This window comes from Astatotilapia calliptera, chromosome 19 (assembly GCF_964374335.1).
Source record: "Astatotilapia calliptera chromosome 19, fAstCal68.1, whole genome shotgun sequence".
NCBI lineage: Eukaryota > Metazoa > Chordata > Actinopteri > Cichliformes > Cichlidae > Astatotilapia > Astatotilapia calliptera.
In genome coordinates this window covers 520980-541432 of record NC_137440.1, presented here as the reverse complement: position 1 = coordinate 541432, position 20453 = coordinate 520980, and the positions used below count along the sequence as shown (strand labels likewise).

General features: G+C 44.6%; 1 protein-coding gene across 1 annotated transcript in view; it reads left to right on the top strand.

Annotated features, from left to right (window-relative positions):
• The window catches only part of LOC145422597 (protein phosphatase 1 regulatory subunit 37), a 39078-nt gene extending 20408 nt beyond the window's left edge, over positions 1 to 18670 (top strand). Inside the window, exons 9-10 of the mRNA XM_080294139.1 lie at positions 2965 to 3131; positions 18539 to 18670. Of these exons, the coding sequence (XP_080150265.1) occupies positions 2965 to 3131; positions 18539 to 18670 (299 nt within the window). The remainder of the gene's footprint in view (positions 1 to 2964; positions 3132 to 18538) is intronic.
• Positions 18671 to 20453: the final 1783 nt, after the last annotated feature.

Here is a 20453-nt window from a genome sequence, read left to right as displayed (position 1 = left end):
TAGAAGGAACCAGCTAGAACAGGGGTGGGCAACTCCAGGCCTCGAGGGCCGGTGTCCCTGCAGGTTTTAGATGTGTCCTTGAACCAGCACAGCTGATTTAAATGGCTAGATTAGCTCCTCAACATGTCTTGCAGTTCTCCAGAGGCCTGGTAACGAACTAATCATGTGATTCAGGTGTGTTGACCCAAGGTGAGATCTGAAACCTGAAGGACACCGGCCCTCGAGGCCTGAAATTGCCCACCCCTGAGCTAGAAGGATTCTCTGCTGCTTTAGCCATGATGGATGGACCGAACTGGCAACTCAGGGGTAAGAAGCTTGTTGCTGCGATTTGCACATGGGCAATATAGCAAGAGCCTGACACCACTTTGCTAGAAGGGTTTGCTGCTGTTTGCAATGATAGAAGCGAAGAAACTGGCAGTTCGGTAGTAGGGAAGCTAGATGCTGCATGCAAATGGGGGATGAAGGAAAACCTGGCATCCCAGTGCCTTTTTATTTATTTGTCTATGCAGACAACGCCAACCCGATGGTAGAAAAGCTGCTGCTGCTTTCGCAAATGAGGGATAAAGGAAACTGGCAACCCGGTGCCGACGTTTGCTAAGGAGTTTAGCCGAGGAGGGAAGAGGCTGGGAACCTGACAACTCGGTGTTGAGGTTTGCTGCAGAATTTTGCGAAGGAGGGTTGGGTGGCTGAGAGGCTGACAACCCGGTGCCGATGTTTGCCGCAGAGTTTAGCAGAGGAGGGATGAGTGGCTGAGAGCCTGTCAACTCAGTGCCGACACTTGCTAAGGAGTTTAGCGGATGAGAGGTTGGGAACCTGGCAACTCGGTGCTGAGGTTTGCTGCAGATTTTTGCGAAGGAGAGATGGGTGGCGGAGAACCTGGCAACCTGGTGCCGAGGTTTGCCGCAGAGTTTAGCAGAGGAGGGATGAGTGGCTGAGAACCTGGCAACTCGGTGCCGAGGTTTGCTGCGGAGTTTAGCAGAGGGATGAGAAGCTGGGAACCTGGCAACTCGGTGCTGAGGTTTGCTGCAGATTTTTGCGAAGGAGAGATGGGTTGCTGAGAACCTGGCAACCCGGTGCCGAGGTTTGCCACAGAGTTTAGCAGAGGAGGGATGAGTGGCTGAGAACCTGGCAACTCGGTGCCAATGTTGGAGTTTAGCAGATGAGAGGTTGGGAACCTGGCAACTGGGTGCCGACGTTTGCTGCGGAGTTTGTTTGTTTTTTTATGTGTGTGTCATCTTTTCTGAGAAACTGGCAGTTTGGTGGTAGGGAGCTTGCTGCTGCGTTTGCGAATGGGAAGAACTGGGCATCCCAGTGCCAACTTGCGTAAGCATTTAGCGAAAGGAGGGATTGATACATCACGACGATGGAGAACAGTAGAGTATGGAGCTAGTGACAGATTTCCGGCTTGCATTAAAGGGTGTTAGTAGGAAGGAGAACAGAGCTGTGCTTCCCCGTGCTACCTGGCTTTGTTTGGAAGCGTGGGTTCAGCGCTGCCGGCTAAGTCGCCCAGCCTGTGACCCGTTTCGGAGCAACGTGAGAGGAGCTGTGAGTTCTGCTGACAGGCGGCCGGAGTTGCTTCATGACTGGATTTAGCGGAGATAAACCGACTGGATGGATGGACGTAGCAGACCGTATGTTGGGTGGCGAGAAAACTGCTAGGAGGTCGTCAGCATTTGGTTTTTTGGAAGCTCCGCCATGACGTTCGGTGTGTTTCTGGGATGGATGCAGAGCTTGGGTAGTTGTTCGTCTGACGCGCTGACGGACTTGAGGGCGATTGTAGCGAAGGGTGAGTAAAATTACGTTACTCCTGAGAGATGAGCTGTGTCGAAAGGTATTCGACGACCCTGTTTGCACATAAACGAGAATGAACAGTTTGCAGAACTGGGGGGAACCTATATAGATGACAACCAGAAGGAGCGTGTTTGGAGGCGTGGTCACGCTACATAATCTCCAATACATAATAGTTTCAGTGATGCAAAGGAAACCTTGGCCTCTTGGTTGTTGCTGTCTGGTGCTCAGGCATTAGAGCAGATCATCCAATAATCAGAGGGTTGGTGGTTGGATCCCTGCCTTGCTCTGTGATGTATCCATCAGACAGAGAATGAACATGAGTGAAACTTGGATTGAAAGCACTCAGGTGTAGAAAAAAGTCTTGTGTGATGGGGGGAGTGAGCCATGTTGTATAAAGTGCTTTGAGTAGAAAAGTACTTTATAGGGATCAGTCCATGTACCATTTAATTACATCAGGATTGATGTAATTAAATACCCTGGCAGCAAGGCATTAATTATTGTTCCAGTTCCATCAGATCCTGTATGAAAAACATGCTCTGGTATCCAGAGCCATGATGTTTTTGGTTAGCTGTTGAATCTTCAAATTATTTTCCCATATGGATGAACTTTGTGGCACTAGCTAAAGATCATATGCTAAGATCATGTTATAACTTGTTTTTATCCCATGAGCCTTTAAAGGACCCAAGTTTACTTTTTCAGGTACCCTCCTGTGCAGGGGTGTCCAACTCCAGGCCTCGAGGGCCGGTGTTCTGCAGGATTTAGATGCGTCCTTGATCCATCACAGCTGATTTAAATGGCTAAATGACCTCCTCAACATGTCCTGTAGTTCTCCAGAGGCCTGGTAATGAACTAGTCAAGTGATTCAGGTGTGCTGACCCAGGGTGAGATCTGAAACCTGGAGGCCTTGAGTTGGACACCCCTGCTCAAGTGAATTATCAGATTAACACTGATATATCCCATCATACTGATGCTCAGGTTTCCTGTTTAAGTCTGCTCTAACATCATGTCTTCTTCCCCTTCACCCCCAACCTTCCTGAGGGTTTTTCTCTACATCAATATATATTTAAAAACTGAATTGAAAATAATACAAGATAAAGTAATGTTATCTTTACAGAGGGATTATTTTGGGTTTGCATCTTGTATCTTCCTGATATCCCGTTTTTTGTGGTGGAGGTGCTGTGGCGCTTGCTGAGTTCCTTGCTGAGAGTCTTCAGATTCAGAGGCTGGACCTCCGTCACAATGAGGTGAAAGTGGGAGGCCTGATGGCCCTGAGTCTGGCCTTGAAAATCAACCGTTCTCTTTGTAGTCTACATGTGGACCACATACACCAACAGGAGCAGGTAGGTGCAACTTGAACTGCATCTTCTCTGTGTGAGTGCTTGGTGTTAGATACTGATTACTCGTGTTTACATTAGCAAAATGATGGCAAAATATGATCTAAACTTTCAGACTCAACAGAACTGAACTTGAATTTAGTCTTGACAGCTTTGTACTATTACAGTATGTATTCAGACATTTGGTTGTTTGCTTCATTTCAGTTTTTGTTACACCTGAAAAAGATTTTTAAAATCCAACATCATCTGTTCAGTTTCACTCATGGTGAAGCCACCTCGCCCATTTCAGAGGTTTGACTATACCAGGGGTCGGCAACCCGCGGCTCCGGAGCCGCATGCGGCTCTTTAGTCCTTATAGTGCGGCTCCGCGTGGTTTGGGAAAATAAATTATAAGTATTTAGCTGAAGTGTAATTTATTTATGTTAGTTCTTTTTTAACTTGTAGTTCTAAATTGGAAGATTATTGTGATATTGAAATATAAAAATAAAATTATATTAAATTATTTTTCCTTTGCTCAAAATAAGTGTCACACTCGTGGAAGCCGGTGTAGCCGCCGAAACGCCGTGCATTTATCGAGGCCAGTTATGGATCTTCGGATCCACATTATGTCAGCAGCTCCACCGTGAACTATGTTAAAAACAAACACCGCTCACGCCTCACAGACGGCAGCTTACAGTCCTGCATAAAGATGAATGTACAGCCCCGATTTGAAGACGCTGTGCGCAGAGGTTCGGGAGCAGAAGTCCCATTGTAAATATATCACGGCAGACCCGACGATGTTTCCATGAACACGCTTTTCACACATGGTTGCTGTACACATACAGCCGGCGTCCGCCTCCCCTGCAGCGGCGCTGCAGACCACGCCCCGCCACACACCTTAACCTGGTAAAATACATATTTAGGCAGAATTTTGCAAATATCTCTTTTTCATTTTGTAGCAGCATAGAGCTTTTTTCCAATTATTTTTTAAAAGTCAGGTCAAGGCTCCAAAAGCTCAAAGGCGATATAACAGTTTGTGTTTGCTGGATCATTGTAGTTCAGCTTTCCTTTGTTATGTTTCTTTAAGAGCTCAAAATGTGTTCATTACATAAATAAAATGTCATTTTCTCTGTAGCACTTCATGGATTTCATAAGCAACACACTGTAGTTGTTCACACAAAGCATAAAGGTAAAAAACAATATATACAGTGTTATCTTCATTTTAGATGTCAACAAGTATTTGCGGCTCCCAGTGTTTTCTTCTGCGTGGGAACTGGCTCTAAATGGCTCTTTGGTGTTAAAGGTTGCAGACCCCTGGACTATACAGTACTTGGCTAATAACTTGGCTCTAGTGTGAGTGGAAGTGTATGGTGTCGGTAGAAGAACTGTAAAATCTATGCAACCCTTAACTGTCCAGTGGTCCAAATTGGAGTCTTGGCCCGGCCAATTCTAGCCCCTGGGCCTCATATTTGACACCCGTTATGTAAAGCCTGTAACGTAGCCAGCATATATGCCTGTGTGACATGTAGCTCATCAGGTTATGGGGCAGGGCTTCAGTGGGGTGCAGTGAACCCTGATAAACAGGAGTGCTGTTGATCTAGAATGAAAGGCTCCATGTCTGTTTGTCCCACTCAGGCTGCGGTTACAGATTTGTCTCTCTGAGCCACAAGTCTCTCATTTATGTCTCGGTTCATGTGTGACTTTTGTTTTCGTGTGGGTGTGGGTGTGCGCGCCGCTCTCTTCACCTTCCCTGGTTTCAGAGGCCTGAGGAAAACGATGCCATAACTTTAATACACGCCCCTGCTGGATTCACAAAATAATTACCCACACTTGCCATCTGTTTGTCATGATTTTATCTCTGCTAACTTATTTGCATATTAAAGCATTAATTAAAATCTCTGAGGAAAGCAACGCTTACTTAAAACGAACTCTGAAGGCGATCCGTGCACGGCTTCCAGAGATGTTTTATTTTTGTTTGCATTGTTTGTTTGTTGCTTTGGTGGGGTTGTTTGTTGTTTACACAGTTTAGTCTGATGTTTATTAACTGTGTCCTCTGGCTAAAGTCAACCGGCAGGATGTGCCAGATTCTGGAGAAGAGCCACGACGTTTCTGTGAATGTGTGTCATTAAATCTGGGATTTCTTCATCTTTTTTTCTCTCTTTCTTTGCACCCGAACCTGCACACTGCCGGATCTATTTCCATGCTCCTCTAAGCTGCCGAGAGATGTGATTAGCATTTCCACCATCGCTCGACGTTAGTGTGGCGGGACATTTTGGGGGAATTGTAATAAGGGAATTTTTAAGCTCTGTTCTGTGGTTTTTAGAGCCACACAGCTGGGATTTGTCTTGGCTTGGCATATCCAGGTGGGAGGAGTGACGATTGTATTAAAAAGCAAATCTTTCCATCAGAAAACAGCGGGCGGCCAGATCAAGTGTTCTCGCTCAGTCACATTCCCCGGGTCGCCGAGGAATATGTGAAAATTTCATTCTTCTAAAGGAAAATAAGTGTGGGCATGAACGTGAGCGAGTGACAGAGGGGGCTGTGGCAGCGCCGTGTATTTGTCACAGTCACTGATATGGACTGTGTGTTCATACATGTGTCTCTTGTATGTGTGTGGTTTTATGGCGATGTGGGGGGTGATTGAAGATGCGCATATTTAAAAGGCGAGAGAGAGAGAGGGGAGGAAATCTGGGGCCTCTTGTCTTTGTTTACAAGAGTCTGATTTTTCATGTCTGTTGCCACACTGCTCCATTTGATCAGTGGCCTGTTTACTGTTAATTATTAATTATTTACCCACTTGAAATATTCATGCACCCTGGCCCTGGTGGAAAGCAGCTTTTTTCCAAGGGGCAAGTTATCTCTGTAGCCACTACAAGGTGGAGCTGTTTATACACCCTTATCAGGAGACTGTGTAACCCAGCTAATGAACTAAACTTCCCTGCCCAACTCTCCCTGAACGTGGGCTTGGACGACGGAGCCTCGCAGCATGTTTACCTGTTTGATGCTTAAATATTTGGCTTTGGATTTGGCCAGCGTGTGCATCCCGTCAGCTGTTCTCCAGCAGAGCAGCTGCGCGATAACGCTGGAGATGGTGCTCTGCTGAATGTTGTGTGTCAGCAAGGTGTAGCTATTGTCTCACTGAGTCATAATTACAAGTGGTGTGTGCGTGCAGGACACTGCTTCCTATGACCTGCAGCACTGTGACCCCAGCCAATCAAAGGGAACCTCTTCCTATATAAAAGTGGCATTCAAATCGCATGGCCCTCATTTCCTTAGAGGTGAAAACTGTACTGATGTTTGAGCCTCGGAGCATCTCAGACACTCTGATTATTCAGTGAAGTCTTTGTCACTACCAGAAGCTCTCAGAGAGTCAGAGAACGACTTTAACATCTGCACATGAGAAAGCTCATGAACGCTGGAGGACCCAGACCACGTCTAAGGATCCTGCTGGACTCGGAGCTGAAGCTGCGGTGCATCGTGCCCAGGAATCAAACAGCACGCCTCTGAAACTGTTTCTGTCCAATCTGCTGCAGATGTTTCAGTGTTGACAAAGAAAACCTGCAGCCTCATGTAACAAGAACCATCTGATCCAGTGTGACTCTGGTTTACATACTGGTACATGACAGACTACTGCATTACGCTCAGCTTTGTGTTTGGTACAGCTAGCAATAGTCAGGAGGTGACGACTCTCACACAGTCTCTGTAACATCTCATCAACAAACATGGTGTAAACTTGGCATTATTCTCATGTTTCACTAACACTACAGGTAATAAGTGTTAAAAGGGAGTTTTTCCTTCCCACTGTCACCAACGTGCTGCTCACAGGGGGTCACATGATTGTTGGGTTTTCTCTGTGTTTTTTTACCTTCCAACATAAAACATCTCGAGGCAAAATAAAAACGACGATCACGTCTGATAAATGACCGTGAAAAGATCAGCTCTGACTGTACCCAACAATGCTGACTGTTCACACCTCGGTTTAGCTTAGCGACTGCCTTTGGATCACTTTGCTGTGAATGTGAGAGCGACGAGAGTGACATCTGAGAAAAGATGCTTGTGCCTGCTAGGATCTGTGCAGAGACTGCTGTGAGAAATGAACTGCACAGGGGGGCATCATCTGAAGGAGCGTGGATTCTTATTTGGAGAAGAGCGTGAGACAAAAAGGTCTCTGGGTATGTGTTTGGGCCCCTTCCTGTCACGGTCAGTCCCAGGAGGGTAGCTAGGTGACGGGACAGCCTGACCATGCATGTAGTCAGCACTCAGGTTTGAGCTCACATCATGATGACACTGCTGCTCTGGGGAATAAAGTGCGTAGGCAGACAACAGCAACCAGGCAGAACAAGCCTCCCAGCAATGCCTCACAGGGCAGCGAGGAATGGCTTAGAGTAGCTGGAGGGAGCAGGGTTCACTGCTCCCAGATCAGCCTGGTACCTGTACGAACACACGGAACAAAACTGTGAGTGTCTTTATTGTCCTTATCTTATCTTAGACCCACTGTCAAAACAGCAAAGCACCAATATTATACAAATCTGTCAAAACTTGTTTAAACCTCAAAGTTATTTTGTTATTTTTCAGGCAACTGTGAGAAAAAATTAATGTAACGACTAAAACTCGTTTTTCTGTCATTTGGCTAAAATAATGACCATAATGAACATTTATGGTTAACAACTACAATTATATATTTACATTAAAAATGTAATTGTCATTAAAGAGCACAGAAATAAGAAATAATAATAATTCTTTTCAGAAGATTGTTGGTAAAAACCAATATTGTTCATGTAGGGCCGCTGGATTTGTTCAGCACTTATATATGTGTGAAATGAATGTTTGGTCATTAGCAGGTAATCATATCGTATATGTGAATGCTGGCTGGTTTCATTTCAGCGTGTTTAAACTCCAGTTTTGTCCTCACTAACATGCAGCAGCCGACATTTCTCTCATGATACCTCTGAAAGGGACAAAGCTGGATGAGTCTCTCCAGCAGACGAGGGGGGGTTGCTGAGGGGTAGAGGGGGTAATCCCCAGTCTCTCTGCAAACACAACAACAACTGCAACAACACACTCCTTGCTGCACTCATGATGTATTTTCAGGCAAAAACAGGCATATTTGCCAGCTGTGTAATTTACTGCGGCTCTCATTTGCATATTAAAGCCTTAATTAGCCCCTCTGAGCGAGCGTGCGTGTGTGTGTGTGTGTGTGTGTGTGTGTGTGTGTGTGTGCGTGTGTGCGTGTGTGTGTGTGTGCGCGCGCGCGCGTGTGTGTGTGGCTGTGGTTGGGGGTGCAGCAGAATCACTTAGATGTGTAGTTAGAGGGGGTGTACACCATTTTGAATCGGTCTGGATCGAGGCCAGAGGGGAGAGGAGCGACTTCCTGTCCCGGCCCGGCAGGGTGTGACGAGAGAGGAACGTGAAGCTCTCTGATGAATAGGACTCGACACATCTCCTCGTCCTTTTTAATCACCTCCAAACCACAAGGTGTGACCTGTGACATCACCCAAAGAGGGGATATCTTTTCCTTTCTCACAGAGTGGAGGCTGGGTACATGTTCATATTCTCTCTTCACATTTATACAGTCCCATGTCTCTCTCTATGTACCTATGAGCAGAGATGGGCAGTAAGGTGGGCGACCGTGGCTCAGGGGGTTGGGAAGCGTATCTGTAACCGGAAGGTCGCCGGTTCGATCCCTGGGCTCTCTGTCCTGGTCGTTGTGTCCTTGGGCAAGACACTTTACCCTACTTGCCTACTGGTGTTGGCCAGAGGGGCCGATGGCACGATATGGCAGCCTCGCTTCTGTCAGTCTGCCCCAGGGCAGCTGTGGCTACAACAGTAGCTGCCTCCACCAGTGTGTGAATGCGAGAGTGAATGAATAGTGGCATTGTAAAGCGCTTTGGGTGCCTTGAAAAGCACTATATAAATCCAATCCATTATAATCTGATTACTTTTTTCTAGTAACGAGTAAAGTAAGGGATTACTATTGCAAAAACGGTAATTAGATTACCGTTACTTTCCCGTAGGAACGCTGCGTTACTGCGTTACTAAAACCGTGATTTCTTTGCGAGAATGTCTCATGACGGTGACGTAAGCGAGTGTGACGTTCGTGACAACAGCTGTGTGCAGATCAACAATGGATCACATATCGAGTGCAGAGAGAGTATGAGCGTGCAGCGTTTAAAGCGTGGAAGTACTGACCTTACTTTGAGTTTGATTCCATAAAAAGTGACAAAAACATTAGTGTCCGCTGTGCGTGGGAAGAAAACTTCTTTTTACAGAGAAAAAAACCCCTAAACTTCCAAACAAGCACCGAGTAGCTACGACGTAATGGGAAACTCACAGAGAAACTCGCGGATTCTTCCACTGACCGCGGCACACCTGCACCAGGGTAACCCTCCGCCTACCCCACTCCTGCTTTACAGGTGAAAATAGAGCAACAGGACCGCTGAGTCTTTGACTTTATTTATTTTCTGCTGTGTTTTACTTGCATCTATTTGAAAGACTGAGTGTAAACACAAAAAATATTTTATTTTATGTGCTGGAATGTGCAGAAAATAGGTTTAAATGTTAAACTAATTTCTTCCAGTCAGTGAATGTTGCAGATAATTACATTTTTGCTTGATGCATAAAGTTAAAAGATTAAAACTAATAAAACAAGTTTTAAAAAGAGACTTTTCCATCTGATTACATTTTGTATGATGGATTATGCAGAAAAAGTAGAATTGGGCTGAGAGATCTATCACTTTATCACCTATTCAGGGTGTAAATCGTGTTTTTAAAAAGTAACTAAGTAACTAAGTAATTATTTCCTTGAAAAAATAAGTAATCAGTAAAGTAACGCGATTACTTTTTGGGGGAAGTAATCAGTAATTAGTTACTGATTACTTTTTTCAAGTACCGTAATTGTCGGGCTATAAGCCGCTACTTTTTGCACAAGCTTTGAACCCTGCGGCTTTTAGTCAGGTGCGGCTTTTCTATGGATTGTCCGTGATTTTTGTCATATCGTAAGACGATTTGTTTTGTGTGTTCCGCTGTTGTACGGCACTACGTTGCCTGGCGGAAGGATCGGGGTTCAAGAGTGGTATGTTAGTCACATGTCCGTCCGCCAGGCAACGTAGTGCCGTACGAAGTAGCGCGAAAAACAAACTTCAAAGTAGCGCTACGCATTCAGCGGGAGTCGTGGATGATGAGCGGCGATAAACTTGCAAGTTATGCCCAAAAAGCAAGTTATGCTCAACTCCACCGGTGGATTCTGACAGCGTGGAAAAGTGTGAAAACATCCACGATCACCAACGGATTTTGAAGGGCTGGACTGCTGCATGATGGAGAGGAGGACACCGCCACGGCCCTTCTGAGGGTGTTCAACTCTGACACTGACAACGAGGATTTCTTTGGTTTTGAAAGTGATAACGAAGGAGAGAAGAAGAGTGGATGACGAAGCCACCCTGAGCCTGTTTGTATCCGACACTGGAGAAGAGGACTTTGGTGGTTTTAGTGGGCAGGAAGAAGAGAAAGATGGTGGTGAATGACTGACTTTTCTTCTTGTTAAAGCCGTGTCACTGCACCTGAGCCTAAAAGGTAGGCCGAATCTATTGTTCTGGTGTGCTGTAGGCTACTGTTATGTACTACATGTGCAAATATGTACCCATAACTTGTTTTTCAAAATATTAATAAAAGTGATGTCTCCAAACAGCCATCTCTTTCCTGACAATTCCCTTTGTGCATATTCTCTTACATATGATAAGTCAACATTGAAACACCTGCGGCTTTTGGTCAGGTGCGGCTAATGTATGTACAAAACAGGATTTTCCCCTGATTTTAGCTTGTGCGGCTAATATTTAGGTGCGCTTTGTAGTCCGGGAAATACGGTAACTTGACCAACACTGCCTATAAGTAATATATGACACACCATGGGAGAGAGCCAGAGTTTAATCATGCTAATGATTAAGTACAGTAGTGGAATGAAGAGATGATTGAAGAAGTAGCACTCGGTGCATCATGGGAACCCCGAGCAGCTTGAATCTATCGTAGCATAACTTCAGGATGGGTCGAGGTCACCTGACCCAGCTCTAACTATATGCTTTATTCAAAAGTCCAGCTTTAAACTAAATCTTAGAAGCAGAGAGTGTCTGTCTTCTAAACCCAAACTGGGAGCAATAACAGAGTTTCCACACCAGAGGGGCCAAAGGCTCCACCTCCCATTCTACTTTTGAAACTCTGGGAAGTACAAGTGAGCAGTAAGTCGACCTGCAGTCTGAAAGTGCAACGCTCGGTTAGCTTCTCTACTGAAGTACTATGACCTGATTATTCAAGATTTTGTCAGTCAGGATTTTACAGTCATTTCTGAATCTAACATAAAGCCAGTGAAGAAAAGCTAATGTGGGAGAAGCGTCGTCTTCGCTTTCTGTATTTTTACTCGTTCCTGTCAGAGCTGTCGCTGAAGCATTCTGGTTTAACTGAAGGCTTTTCAGGGAGCTTTTAGACCAAACAGATAATAATGAACTGCAGTGGTCCAGCCTAGAAGTAATACATTTAATTTAATTTAATTTTAAGCCTCACTTTGAGACAGGATGTTTCCAATTTTAGGGATACTGTGCAAATGAATCCTACGTGAAAGCTTCACTCTCCTCTGTCTTTGCAGCCGAAGGATACATCGGAAATGACTCACAGTGTTACTGGAGTAACGCCATCTAAAGTACATATTTGGTTAGACACAGTGTCTCCACAGTTTGTAAGACCAAGAGCAATTTGAATTTAGAAGTGGTAACCAGAGGTCATCCAGACCTTTCACACATAGTTTAACTAATCGGCCTGTATATCAATGAATTGCTCGTAATATTGAGACGCACGTGTAATGTAAACTGTACTGGTCCCAGCACAAAGCCATGTTGAACTCCACGACCTTTGTGTGTGAGGATCACTGCAGTGCAGTTACTTTGATAACAGCAGCGTGTTTGAAATATTATGGTCAACAGTACCAAATGCTGCAGCTGCACAAAGCTCTTCAAGGTTTACATCCACCTGGTAGTTTGGTGACATTAAGTCAGATCATTTTTGTTTTTCTCTCGTTCCAGCCGTATCCCAAAGCAGTGAAACATTAGGTTCATTTTCTGCACCACAAACACAGCAGGCCTGTTTTTTCTGATTATAAATATGTGCTGATGTATCTTCAGCAGACTGACGTCACAGGTCATCTGAGTTTCTGTTGTTACGGTGCAGCCACACAGTTTTACAGAATGTGTGCCAACACCAACTGTATGTCAGTAAAAGAGCAGTTAGTGCTGTTAGACATAAGACCAAAAGCTTTACTATAATTACTGGCCTCACAGGGAATAGAAAGGTTGTCCTCACTGGGATTAATCCTTCCTGCAACTTCTCTTATCCAAACTTTAGTCACTTTCACAGCTTTTGTTGACACACACCAGTCAATGCAATTCTACATTTGGGGTCGTTTTATACGGAGGAGGCTTTTCTCAGTGGTCATAGCCCAGTAGGTCTACATTCCCCATTCAGACATGCAAGATGCTCGCTCAAACAACTTGGCATAATGACCAAAACATTGGAAGTTCTGCAATTGATATGTATGCATATGTATATAAACTCTGCATAAGTGGGGGTATCGGATCGGATCGCCTTTCAACGGGCATGTCCTGAGGCGCCACGCTCAAACAGTCACCCATCAGCAGCTGGCAGCCTCTCATCTGACTACCATGAAGCCCCATGCGTGTCTATCTCTCTAGCTCCCTTCATCCACAAGCCACATCCCTTTCACTTTTGGATGGTGGGCTGACTGCAGAAATTGCCCCTGTCCACCATGCGCACTGAATATTTAACTATGAATACGAAATATTCTGGCAAGACTTCAACCACCTTCAAAAGTGAGAGGCCCTCTAACTCTCACAGCATACACACACTGTCCCAAAATCCCCTCCTTTTCCCTCTCATGAATCGATCATCCCGTGCCTGTATGGAGGGGATGTCGGGAGAGGAAGTGGTGAATGATCTTCTCCGGTTGGGCACCAAAGTCAGCGAATGAAGGCGAAATTCCAGACGCTGAGGCTCTGTGGATGATAAGGTGGGACTCCTCCGACACAGCGCGGGGCTCCGGTGGAAAGAGGAGACTGACAGAGTGAGGGAAAACATAATGGCTGAGGAGTTCTGCTTTGGCTGTTTGCCGCCTTTTGCTTTTCTTTCCCTTCCACACGTCATCCCTACCAGACACGTTTCCCTTGTGCTTCACCTTAGTCCATGCCGCGGATCGAGCCCGACCTGCGCTGGTCTTTATCGCGTTCTCTCCAAGCCAATCAGCAGGGACCAGTGTTGATGTTCAGATTTCAGCTGGTTAGCATTTTGCCCACAACTGCGCTGCTTGATATGGAAGTAAACAGAGGCCCTGAATGGGCTGTAAGACGTTTGACTGCTTCGTGGTGTATTGTACGGTCAGCAGTCATTATCTGCAGAGAGCAAGAGGTCAAAGTCTTTGAAGAGCTGATGCTGAGGAAGAGGAGAGGCAAATGTGTGTAAACTCTCATGTTCCAAAGTGAAATGAGAGCTGCTACTTCTAAATTTATCTGACAGTTGATCCATGAATTAGTAACAGGGAGGTGACGGGGATCTGACGCTTTATATTACAACATGTTCTCATAGTTACACATTTGTAAGGCAGAGGGCCGATTACCTGTGACCTCCACCCCAGCGCTACCCTGGTTTATTATTTTAATACCACATAAGCACTGAAACAGGAGGAGAAGAAGTTTTCAGACGGCTCCAGCATCCCCTCCGTGTCCGTCTCTGAGCGACTCTACTGGAATATCATTAGCACAGCGGGAAACAGACCGTACAGAAACCGTGTCGCACAACGCGCAGTTCTAACGAAGTGGCGAACATGATGATTTTATCTGCTTTAATCACTGTTCTAGTCATGATGACCTATTACACACTCACCCACCACTGCTTTGGGTCCAGTAAAGCTGTCTGTGACTGGGCGTGTGCTCCCAGCACCTCTCATGGCTCCCAACCTTCAGCTCTCCAGTTGATGAACAGTTAGTGAGTAAAGCCAGATGAGGAAAAGATATCCTTGCTATGCTGAACTTACTGTGTGGTACAGGTGACCATTTAGGCAGTTACCAAGTTATAAGACTTGTAGTTACTGGCATTAGCGGCTGTGGGAGGCCTGCAGCAAGACAATTACCAGTAACTGGCATCCCACTGTGTCCACTATTGTTTCCCACTCCAAAAATAACCATAACTACTGCTGGCAACACTCACCTGTCAACATGTGGCCTGGTGCTGAAAACACACGAGACAGACCTGACTGTGCACAGAGGCGTGTGAACAACAGACTGATCCATTCATACACACTGACACTAAACACTTCATGCACAAGTCTTATCGTTCAGATCGTAACAGTCATAAACGCTGTGATTACAGCTCTGTGGCTCAGAAATAAAGTCCCGCCTCCACGGTGACACTGAAACCACGACCACAGGCCTGTTTGCCAGTTCGGTGTCACTGCTTGTGCTAGCACCCTGTCTTTCATGTCCTTCTTCCTCTATAGCTTAGCAACCTGCTCCACTGTCACTCTGCCACACTCCACCCAGCCCCCAGCCTTACCTCCACCCAAGTCTGGTCCAGACACCATGGAGGGTAGGTAATTGGATTTGTTGTCACCTCCACTGGCTGGCAGGTCTGGTCTGTCTGCTCAGCTTAGTGATGAAGACATCAGTGTGACAGGGACCCTGAGAGAGGATCAGCTGCTGTCCTGGAGACCACTAATAGAGCTGTGGTCATGCCACGGCCATGACGCTGGGTGCAAGTGCCCACTCCACAGCTTGTGTGTGTGTGCGTGCATGTGTGTTTGAAGGGAGGTTGCATGGTGAATAAAGATAAGGCAGCCTTATTAAAGCAGTCCCTCTCTCAGTGGGAGAGGTCAGAGAAACCCTCAAACACACTTCTGTGGTTGTGGGCGATGCTGGCACCAGACACCACAGTCCTGGCATTCCCTGTGATGCTACGCATCTTATTAAAGCACTGAGAGGAGGCTCGCCAAAGTCAGGGTTTGTACTTTAGGCTTCATTGCAGTTGTCCCCTAGTTCACCTTATCGGGGGTCCATCAGTTCAGCGTCCAGAAAAAATCGTTGACTGAACACTTCACTAGTTTACTTGAATGCGAAGCAAAGCTCCTTACAGACACTTGCACCTTTGAGAATATTCAGGCTTGGAAACATTTTCCTCTTGTAAAGATGTGTTTGGCTGTCTCCACTTAGTTACAGTGGAAAAATAAGAACGACTGATTTGTGCAGATATGGAACAGTGTGCATAGATAAAACTGAGTAAAACACGGCAACACAACGTGTTGGGTTTGTGGACCTGGACACCACCTCGGTGTTTGTGCAGCAGCATCATAGCGACCCACCACCTGTGCACTCATTATGTGACGGCAGTGGTGAGTTCACTGCCAGTGACAGCACTGATGATGTGACTGTAACCATGAAATAACTGCAACAGCTATATGTCACTACACTTTGAGTTATTATAATAATAATAACATATTCATATATTTTGGTTGAATTATTACATTTATTTATTCTTCCTTTTTTGAAACCATGACATAGTCTTGGGCAGAATTGCCCAAAATCTCCTGTCTGATCATTTCTTAAAAATCTTTTCATTGACAGTAATGGACAGCACCGCAGTGGGGGATGCATGTCATTAGAGTAGATGTATTTCTGTAACTACGTTCACTCTGCGTACACCCTCAGAGCTCTGTTTTTTTGGTAACTGTGTTAAATCCTCACTGTGTCTGGATGCAGCTCGAAAGCAAGTTTGAAATTAGGGAAGCTGGAATCCGACTGAAGTCCTGACATTAATTAATGCTTCAGTTTGAAATGATTAATCTGTCTTCATTAACAGATATTACTGACGGCTTAAAAAGTCACCTGTCTCACCTGATTAGAAACAACAGCAGTAAAGGTGATGGAGAGGAGTTTGACCTTCACGTGCTTTAAATGCAGACATTGATAAGAAGACTTTTCCAGAGTTTAGGTGCTCGGTCGCCTCTAGTCTTTCGTCAGGGCCTTTGCACTAAGAGCAGCTGGTGAGAGGATCTGAGCGCTCTCTGTGCACGTTGAGAAGGTCTGTTAGGTAACTGTGCCCCAAGTTATTTAACATTTTAAAAGTATACAAAAGGACTTTTGTCTTATGTCCAAGCTCCCGGAGCTCACTTCTCTTTCCCTCACCCTCCACTGGCCTTCCAGCAGATGGCTCCGCCCCACCCTGATCCTGGCTCTGTTGGTGGCTTCTTCCTGTTAAATGGGAGTTTTTCCTTCCCCTCATCACCGAACACTGTCTGATTGTTGGGTTTCTTTCTAATATTGTAACATTTTTACCCTGAGTGTTTTTTATATATTTGTTATATTCACATGCTTATATTTTCAGAATTGTAAAACCTTATTGTGGATGTGAGAGACAAATGATGTGGATATTTTGTATCCACTTCATTGTGTAACATTTTATTCGATGGTATTTGATGGTTTGGGCCCCAGGAAGACTAGCAACCACTGTTGTGGAAGCTACTGGGCTTCCTTATAAATAAACAAATAAACAAAAACAGTATAAAGTAAAGTGACAGTTGTTTTGATATGGCGCTAAAAAAATTGAACACTGAGGTTATGAGGGGTTAACAGATGAAACTGCAGAAGCACGGGACTGAACGTTGTGCAGTAAAAGATTTGTCCTTTCAGTCGTTATGATATCGAACTTTTGTGTTCATTGTGACCAACACGTTTCATGGAAAGCTTTATGACGATGGCGTCGCCATAGATCCATCTGTTACATTAAAATGGGTTGAAATACACATTTATTTATCTTTTACCTGTAGCTGCTTACCAAGACATAAATTATCGTTTGTCTGGAAAAGTCTAGAAGACAAACAGAAAAGACGTCAGGACAGGAATAAAAGGATCTGAGTGCCAGACGAGGAGCGAACGAGCGATGCTTGTGCCCTTAAGGACACAGTGAGTGCTGAGTGGTGTGTCATTATTTCTTATGTGCTGCATGTATTACTTTAGTCTCTACTATAAATTTAAATATGATTAATAAATAGAAGACATTTTAGTAACTTTCATAAAGCTTATGAAATGCGACTGCATCCATTTAATGCCAGCACTGCTTTATGAGATGCTCTGTGTCCAAACAAGCAGGTAAAACTGCTGATGGCTGAAAATGATATATATGTAAATGTGTCGATATCATAGTAATTACTAAATACTAGCATTGTTGCTGTGTTACACTGGACTTTTATCTTTAGGTTACAGGAGAACCAGTGACTTAAAACAACTCCATTAATGAAGCGTGCAGACCAAAATGAGAGTGCGTGGATGGCTGTGGACGTGTGATGAACTGCAGGCGTCACCTTGCTTAAGATGAATGTTCATGATTCAACAATGAGACTCATTGCTGACCAGAACACAAAGAACACGTCTCACGTGTGCTCAAAACATTTAGGAAGTTTTTAGTCTTCATAAAAAGAAACATCCTGACAGTAAGTGTGGTGGGAGTGTGACGGTTGGAGATTTAATGACACTGTGAATTCTCCCCGATAGCAGAAAACGAGTCGTTCATAACTTTTAGCTCCACCAGAGCCCACTCGGTTAAATGAGGTCAACCTCTTAGCACCTAAAGTGTAATGTTTTACTCCTGTGTTATTAGTTTGCAGTTGGTTAGATCTGCTCAGTTTCTGCAAAACAATAACCAGGATCTGGTCATAATATCAGTTTTTGTTGTGTGACACCATTGTACATTAAGAAGCACATTTACTGGGAAATGTATGTAATGTAAGTATAATTCATTAAAATTGTTTTTTAAAAGGTTAAATAAAATGTTAATGATCTCACGTAGGCTTACCTGCAGACGCTGTTTATTATTTTTAACTCCTTTAGATAGACACTGTCGTCTTTCTATCGTCTCAGCTGAAACTGAGCAGCGGTACAGCCTCTTCAGCAGTGGGACGATCAGCGGTTTGTCCCCAGTTCCTCTGTCAACGTCAAAGTGTCCTTGAGCAAGTTGCTGAACCCCACACTGCCCTCATGGTCCCATCAGAGTGTGAGTGTGGTATTTAGGAAGCTCTCAGAGCCACACAACAAAGCCTTACATGAATGTGTGTAGCGTTCGTGTCGCATATTAGCCACGTCACGAAGCGCGCTGACGCGTTATTATGACACTGACCACACGTGTATGGAGGCACTTAAATGTAAAGGAAAACCAGTACAAAAGTGCTGTAGCACATAAGGACCAGTGGATCTGTCATTAGTACAGTGAGTTAGTGAGGAAATGTTTCCACTTTATCGCTTTACAATTGTACCTGACTGCTCCTGGGCTAGCTTACCCCAATCACTGTTCAACATGTCTCAGTACCACAGTAATGTGTGGTGTTCCCACTGTAGGGAGCATCAGGTGCTGAGCAGAGGGTGGAGGCCGCGGTGTCCCCTCTGTTACAGTCACTGTCTGATTATCTGTGTCAGACAGTTAAAGCTGAAGTGACCATCATCTGTGAGCTTCTGATGGCTGCATCATGAACGCTGCAGCATAAAACAGCATCAAGAAAAACGTCAAATCAACTACATCCAGTTAGAAAATAAAAGTAAAAGCTGCAGCCTCTCACAGCCGAAACAGCCAGTTCTACCTGCGCTTATTTTCTTTTTCTTTTTTTTGTGGGGGGGGGGGGGGGGGGGGGGCTTGTAAAAGTGTGAAGATCAATTAAAAAGCGTTAAAGCATCAGTGGCTTAGGAGAGCATGGCCGGGGGTCTCTGTGGTGGTCTCTTCAGATAATCAGCAGCCCAGGGCTCTCCATAATCACACGGAGGAGTGTTAGCTTTCACACACGGCTGCTAAAGAGAGGGATTAGAAAGTCACACAGCCTGATAAATACAGGGTAGGATGGAGAGAGCGCGGAGGGAAGCAAAGGGGAGGGAGATGGACATACTAGTAGGTGGGGCAATTTAATGGGCCCATTATAGTCACTGCACTGGGCACGATGTGTGCAGACAGTGACGCTGACACAGCTCCGTACCATTCACACCAGTACTCCTCTCTCTATCCGCACTGGTGCAGCAAGACAGGAAGTCCAGACCCGAAGCAGAGATCTGTATGTAAGTGACACAGTGTCGTTTAAATGGCACTGCCACAACTGTACACGTGTCTCGCCACCGCACACAGCTGAAATAACGCCAAGCTGCTTCCAACATGTGTGACATCACGTCTGCCTTCAGGTGCCTTTACAAAGACAATGGGAGCGAAAGACCAGAGAGTCGCTGCTGTGTGTCACCGAGTTAAGAATGAACACATTTAAAATGTGAAAGTTTCAGAATCAAACAGAGTGAGTCCAGGGAAGGCTGCGCATGCTGCTAACACCTGCGTCACAGCTAAATAATGAAGCCCTCTAAAATCACCAACAAATGTTCCTCAGAGACATTTTTATATGAACCAAATTGTTCTGGTCTTACTTGTGAGCTCGTTTTCTTTTGATTCCCTTTTAGAGTAAGACTCCCGACACATCGTGTGCTGCGTTAATCGTGGAAACGTTTCTTGGAATTAAAGCATTTTAACAGACATTTCATTTATTCACATAAAGTAACAACAGTGTTTTTATGGTGTCCCAATAAAAACAGTTGTGACTTTTTTATTTAGCTGAACCTTCTGCACGTTAAGCCTCAAACTGAACACCACTGTAGAGTTAAGCTTTAAACAGAGTTTCAATGAAATACATTTAAAGTGAGTCCTGTTTGCACTGGGCCAGAGGTAAATATCCTCATCATAGTTTATCTCTACAGCTCTTTAAAAGCACACAAGGCTGACCAAAGTGCTGAACAACACAAGTATAAGAGATACAATAAGAATAATAAATACGATGAAATAATAAACATAGTAATAACAATCAAAAATAAATACATATTTATCCAGGTAAAAAATCTCATTGAGATTAAAAATCTCATTTCCAAGAGAGACCTGGCATCATGGAAACAAAAGTCACATACCACATAGGTATATAACATTTAAAACAAATACAACACATACATATGTGACTATATCAAACATGTTTTGTTGTTAATTCACTTTCTGACTTTCTTTCAATCCTGAATCTCAGATTATTCCAAAACAAAGAAGCTTCTAATTTTGAATTTGTTTCCTGCTTCGTACCACGCAGGTGTTCTCCTACATCTCAGGACACATTTTGGAACTAATGCATGTCAGTGTTGAAGTGTTGTTAAAGTGGACGCTGAAGCAGTGACCCGAGGTCCAGCAGTTACTGTGACACATGAATATTGTTCATTTTTACTACAAAGATGTAACACTGTAACA